The 7,175-nt window shown below is 35.6% G+C and overlaps 1 protein-coding gene and 1 pseudogene across 1 annotated transcript in view; both read right to left on the reverse strand.

Moving 5' to 3' along the window:
* LOC106954873 (vascular cell adhesion protein 1-like) overlaps nt 1-180 on the reverse strand; it is a 7,458-nt gene extending 7,278 nt beyond the window's left edge. The window contains exons 1-2 of the mRNA XM_015044671.1: nt 159-180; nt 4-36 (exon numbers count right to left, since the gene is read on the reverse strand). Of these exons, the coding sequence (XP_014900157.1) occupies nt 4-36; nt 159-180 (55 nt within the window). The remainder of the gene's footprint in view (nt 1-3; nt 37-158) is intronic.
* Nucleotides 181-3,949: 3,769 nt separating this feature from the next.
* LOC106954874 (sialic acid-binding Ig-like lectin 12) lies at nt 3,950-5,476 on the reverse strand (annotated as a pseudogene).
* Between the last annotated feature and the right edge of the window lie 1,699 nt (nt 5,477-7,175).

Genomic DNA, 7,175 nt, shown 5'->3' on the forward strand with positions numbered 1-7,175 from the left:
AACCATTTGATTTAAAAGAAAGTTCCAGAACGCTGTCTGTTTTATTATTGATAAGAAATTAATTTGAATCAAAACATATGTTTTTATACGATAAGCATTTTATGACGCAGATCTAACGGTCGTTTTATACGATAAGCATTTTATGACGCAGATTTAACAGGTGTTTGTGTGCGATAACATCGATTTTGATTTGGGCGTGGCATTTTAATCCATCAAACTCGATTAATTAAAATTTGACACAAACTTGTTTCCTTATTTTTTGATGTCTTAGATCATATGAATCATTTCTAATCTCCAAATGAAAGGAAGTGAACAAACATCTCACCTGGAAGAAAGAAAACACTCAGTAACATACTGATTGTCAGCATTGTCACAGGCTGAGCTGCCATCAGACTCTCACTGTTCTCCATCAGCTCTCTTAGTCTGGACAAAAACATCTGAGAATTACAGTTTATTATCTGTGATTTAAATCAAAGTCACTGCTGAATAAAACAGGTTCCTTTTCAGGTAAACCAGGGACATCTGATGATAGAAGACAAAATTCAAAAAGAAATAAATCCTTTTTGACAAAGTGCAAAAATAAAGAAGCCATTTAGCTTTGATGTTAAAATTCTGTCATAGATAAAATCAAAGATTTATCTGATTCAGAATCTGAAACAGTGGAAGGACTTACCTTTAAAACAAATAATGTGTGAACTTCAGTTGAAGAGCCGCAGATCCAGGAACCTCTCTGTATAAAAACCTTTATCTTTGTGTCAAAGACAATGGCTGTATTTATACGTTCTTCTTCTTTCAAAGAGGATGTTGGTTTGCTTTTGATTTGGTTGAGTTACATTTTACCTGCAGTAGCTGACTGATAAAATGAAGGCAGGATTAAAACTAAACTTACAGTAGAATACCGGCAGCTGCACTCAACAGTATTTTCACCACTGTATACGGTAAGCTACTTTCAATATTAATTACAATTTAAATTGTAAATTTATACTAAATTACTGGCAGCTATACTTTCACAGTAAGCTACTGACAGAACAAATTCCTGTACAGATAATGTACATTTACACTACTGCTGTCTTTAGCAGCCAACATTTTCCTGTAAATTTACATCATTATTAGAGTAGACAATTTTCAGTGGAGTTAAATATTTGCCTTTAATACTAACAAGGATCACAGATGATCTGGTTTGATCCAGATCATCAGTAAAATCATTTTGTCTTAGATGCAATAAAGTTATAAACCTGCCGTACAGATACATTCATGGCTCCATTAACTTCTAATAAGTTATGTTTATATATACATATACAGAGTCGTATGGTTTTCTTTGACACGTCTGTTTGAGGAAGTGAAAACAGATGAGACAGGTGCTGCTCCTTCACTAGCACTGCTCTTTGGTCACCTTCAGCTCACTGAATATTAGGTTTAATTATAATATAAGATGCTTCGCTTGTTATTATTGGGGCTCATGAGCTTGTGCTTATCTGGCATTGATGAGTTAATATTTGTCATATTGGCCTTTTTTGTGTTTTGATGTTACTTCCCCATAAAACAACTAAGTTCTTTTATAGTGCTTGACCTCCAAACATATTAGTGCCAATAACTCATTTTACCAGCAGCAAACATTTTTAAATTATAAGAAAAAAATCTTTACAAAAATAGATGCAATGAATATAAAACATCTTAGATGCTATTAGTAAAATAATATAAGGAGGATAAAACAGAAAAAGAATGCAAAAAGTTATTAAAATAATCTACAAGACTAAAATGGCATGCACAAATACAAGAAACATTAAGAATTACACAAAAAAGCCTGACATTCGAATGAAGAAAAGTTTTATTCCTGTTACACAGGAACACCAAACTGCCGTTTGCATATTGTTACAGCAACACTTTCATGAAAGTGTGATAAAGAAATGTTCTTGTGTGCAGACATGCCAGCTGCTGCTGGAACTTCAGTCAGGAAATCACTGTTACAATGCACCGTGTCATGGGGTTTGTCGAAAGAGTATAAAATGTTAGAATTTTAGTTCTCGTTCCTATGGCGTCAGTATAATAAGGATCAAAAAAGAAGAAGTAAAACCATCTGTGTTGTTCCATAGCAATGCCTGCCGAAGCTCCACTTCTACAGTAAAACAAAAGATTTCTCTGGCACAGTGACTTTATTAAAAACAGGTTAATATATACACAGTTATATATATGTGTGGCCTTCCCAGAGAACATCGCCCATGGCTGTATATTTTAACATGACTTCCCTTTGCAGGTGATGTTATTCAAGGCAACATCACTGGTTTCTATCAGCTGTTGTTTCTCCTCAGTCAAACTAAAACTGTTTCAGTTTAGTGGATGTTAAATTGTGACCTTCACCACTCCCAAACTATGGAAATAGTTCAACGAGCATGAATACATTCCACAGCTGATTACAATTTTCATGATATATTTATTTATTCAAACAACTGAAATAGAATAAAAGAATGGTAAGGTTTGATGCTTCATATATTACCCTTTTTTGAAAGCAAAACCATCTAGTGTGTTTTTAAATTCAGTACAAAAAAAATAATAATTAAAAAAACATGCCTGAATGTAGCAGCCAAATCTTAAAAACTATCCACTTCTTTTATTCATTGACAATTTTTACATTCAGGAGAAGATCTGCTTAACTCTTACAAACTCTTTATTTTTCAGCATTTATGGGCCTTATTTTTAACTCGGTTATCCACTAAAGGATCACTATTTACTCCATAAGTAACACACTAGAATGTGGAAACAAGTATCAAACATTATCTACAGCACAATGAATGGTGATGTGATGGACTGAAGATCCATTCAGGGTCTATCCAGCCTTTCAGTAACTGATTCTTGCAGAAATAAATTTGAACAATTGGACAGAAAAATAGATGGAAAAAAAAAATCCTCTCTCTGACAGAGGCCTTGACATCTTCCTGGCCTCCTTGCAGCTCATGATGCTTTTGTCACCACCATATTGTTGACATAGATTGGCTCTTCTGTTTCCTGTAGACATAAAGCAAAAACTGCTTGTTTGTTTTGTTTTGTTTTTTCTAAGTCAATTTACTTGAGCTAAAATTGCTTCTAGGAATTTAAAGTTGGTCTTTTGGTTTTAGCCTCACTGGATTCCCAACTAAAAAAAGCATGTATTACACATACATTAAATGTGACTTAATAGAAATTTGACTACATATTTGAAATTGGCCCTATGTCTCTTTAAGAAACTTTTGCTCACTCCGCCTGCAGAAAGTCATCATGACGTCGCTCCTCTATTAACCCTTTAGTGTTGCACTGAGAAGTTGCTCCTATAATGAGCTCAGCAGACGCAAAGCAAGTGTTTGCAAATTGTTGCTGGCTAGTCTGAAGGAGCTGAGTGGGGGAAATCATTATAGTATGTCTCATAGTGACAGTTTCAAAAATATGTAATAAAACATATATACTGCAGTTTTAAACATTTCTGAAATCATTTGACTTAAACTCAAACTTTAAAAGATATTGTTTCCATAAAACCTAACATGGAGGTTTATGCCTGAAGAATTTATCTTTTCTTCTCACGCAGTGTTAAGACGCAAACAATGAGCTCAGCTTACCTTTTTTGGTTTGTTGTAGAATCTGAACCACCTGAAAGAATAATGATTAATTGAAACGCCAGCATTTAATAAAAGTTACAAGGTATCTGCTGATAGAAGAGGATCTCACCACTCAAACATGATGATGGCAGCACCGATCATTACAAGCCCCAGGATATTCACTATAATATAAGCTGTGAATCCAGGCTCCTGATCATCTGTAACAAGAAAACCAAGTCCCCAAAATTATTTGTTACTGCAAATAATTCAAACCTGTAAAAGGTGGTTTGATTGTTTTTTTATGTTTTGTAAACCAAAACTAATTCAGTGATTCTTTATGAGAAATGAGTGTCAGCTAATGTGTTACCTTTAGTTTTAACAAGGACCACAGACGACTGATTTTCACCCAGATAATTTGTGGCCACACAGTAAAACTCTCCTCCCTCAGCAACTATAAATCTGTAAAAGTTCCCTGTAGCTACTGTAATGTGTTCATGTTTGCTCTTCCAGAACCAGGTGAATCTGGGTGGAGGTTTGGCTCTGCTGGAGCAGCTCAGCTCCACCCAGCTACCTGCTGACACCAAACCTGATGGACTGATGGATGCTGAGGTGTTTCTAGGAGCATCTGAGGAAAATGAGACACATGAACTTTATTGATCACAAACAGCTGAACCATGACCTGCTGACAGGATCACTTACATGAAACACTGAGAGTCACTTCTGTCTCTGCTGTCTTGTTTCCTCCAATCACAGGATATCTGGCAGAACAGCTGATGTTGTATCCATCATGTGTGTCTGACAGAGTGATGTTCTCCTGGATTTTAGTTGTAAAGGTTCCATCTGTGTTTTTCTCTGTTTGTCTGAGAGAGTCTTGTTGGAGATTCCAGGTGAGTTGAGGAGGTGAGTGTGGACAGGGAGTGAAAGCTGAGCAGGTTACAGTGACAGACTGATGCTCCTTCAGGTCAGAGGGAACATTAATGCTGGGACTCCAAGGAGAATCTGGGGTTTCACAGTAAATCAACAGGATAAAACTGAAGCATGTGTAAAATGTGCAGAATGAATGCTCAACAGTTTTCATTATGTTTTAAGTAAAGATTAAGTTGTCCAAACAGCATATTAACATGGTTATTTTGCTGCAGTCTTATGTTAAGAAGCTGTTGGCTAACAATTTGTCATCAAAACATTTAAGAATATCTGAAATCATGTTCTTGTCCTCAAAACAGAAAGTGTCTCATCAATTTTTTGGAGAAATTGCTGCAACTCTGCCTTAAGGTACCAGTACTTCTCTACTCCAGAAAGAGATGCACAATATCCAGAGGAGAACTGAGCAAACAGGCAAAGTAGTGATTGATCAGAAATGGGCCCCGCACTCTAAGTGTACCATTAAATGAAAACAATCTAAATGTGTCAAGGATGTGGAACTTTGTACATCAGTATCATAGTATGAACAAACAAAAACTTTCTCACCTTTAACTTTTAAATGAAGAGGATTACAACGATCTGTTGCTCTGAACGGCCAGCTCTGAATTCGTAGGAAGTATTTGTCTGTATAACTCGTCTTTAAATCAGGAAACAGTGGTGCAGTCTTCCTCACTGAGGTTTCCAATCATTTTCAGTGAATAGGTGTTAACTGACCCATCACTGTTGAAAATAAGATTTCCTGGTGTGGTGATTAAATCCCAGTGTGTTTTCAACCAAAGGCCATAGGTGGGTACAGACATGTTATGTATTTGATGCGTTGAATTGAAGCTACATGGGATTTGCAAACAAGATCCACTCAGAGCTTCAATCTGCCCAGGTGTGTTAGCAATAAGGACTGGATTGGGACAATCAGCCACATCACCTACAAGAACAGACAAATGATGACAATAACATGGAGGAAACAAAAACTGACTGCAGATCAATTTCATGATATAGAAGCTCCAGTTCAGCTGTAAAATGTTATATGTGGAACCTTCAAACAATATCAGCATTGCATATTTCAGACTGGACATTATTTATGTGATGTCTCCACATGAAAAGAAGTGGACAAACATCTCACCTGGAAGAACTAAGACACTCAGCACTGTCAGCATTGTCACGGACCGAGCTGCCATCAGACTCTCACAGTTCTCCATCAGCTCTCTTAGACTGGACTGAAAGATCTGTGAGTTATAGTTTAATATTTGTGTTTTAAATCAAAGTCACATCTGAAAAAAGCTCTGATTGCTTTACAACAAAACCACAGGCTTAATGTGAAGCCTATAAAAATGCACAATAATTGAAGACCAAAAAACAAAAGAAAAATATGGTTTAAATACACATTAAAACATAAAAACATATTTTAAAAGTAAGAAACCATATAGTTTTCTAGTAAAAATCAGCAATAAATGAACACAAATATGTTCTCTTCTGAATCAGAAGATAAATCAGTTCAAGTATTTACCTTTATATCAAATGAAGTGTGAATTTCAGCTGATGGGCTGCAGATCCAGGGACTAACTTCTCCGTTTTAAAAACAATGTCAAATCAACAACAGGTGTATTTATTCATTCTTCTTCTTTAAAAGAGGATGTTGGCTCAATGTTAATTTCATTGTCAGAGTAAAAATGAACAACTGCAAATAATTTGCCTCCACCTTTTCCATATTTAGATATGAAATAGGTGGAGATTTGTCTGGTCTCACTTGATTTGCTGATCATTGACAGTTGAGTTAGTTTAATTTTTAGCTCAAATGGAGAAGTAATAATAAAACTAATGGAGCAACGATTTGACTCTTCCTTATCTGAAAGAGTTGATGAGTAGAAAAGAGAGCAGCTGCACTGACGATCACAGATAAGCTAACCATGGTTCAGAAGACTGGATTTATTATTTTGCTGCAGTGAGGTGATATTTAGCTCCAACTAACCTCACAGCTTCCAGGTACAGATGTGATTCCTCCAACAGCTCTGGAGGAAAACCAGCAACATTGAATTTACCTTTAGGAGTGAGGGAGTGTAGCTGCTCGTCTCTGTCCTTGGGACAGATATTTGACTTATCCAGTATGTACCATGGAACAGATCAGTAGATATGTAGTTAATATAACTACAGACATATATTTACCATCTTCAACGTAGAGCCTTTAAAACCACAAAATAAAAATCTGAATATTTTTCTAGAAAACTGGTGCTGAGCCTTAAGTTTAAGTTATGATACTTCCCAAATATAAAATTTCTACATATTTATAGGTTTTAACATGGAAAAAAAAAAGTTTAAAGCAACTTAAGTTGTAATTTAAACAACACATGATTTGTATGTATTAAGAACCACTGTAATAAATCAATATTTATGAGGAATTTTATTAAGTGGAGTTACTTATTAAAACTTGTTTTTATTTAGAGCCTTCAGTTTTTGTAAAGGTGCAGCAGAGATTATATCATATCAGCAACATTTGAATCTTAGTTTGACTTCTATAGGTCTCAATAGGTTTATTGATAAAAACACTTATTATTCATAGCTACTTACTAGTCATTTTTGATGATGCAGCTTACACACAAAATTAAACCACATTTTACTATAACTTTGCCAACCCCCCCCCCCCCCCCCCCCCCCACAAAATACATTTTCTTGTTCCCTCCTCCCCTCCCCAAT

Source organism: Poecilia latipinna, unplaced genomic scaffold (assembly GCF_001443285.1).
Source record: "Poecilia latipinna isolate Pla-1442-1.1 unplaced genomic scaffold, P_latipinna-1.0 Scaffold685, whole genome shotgun sequence".
Lineage (NCBI taxonomy): Eukaryota > Metazoa > Chordata > Actinopteri > Cyprinodontiformes > Poeciliidae > Poecilia > Poecilia latipinna.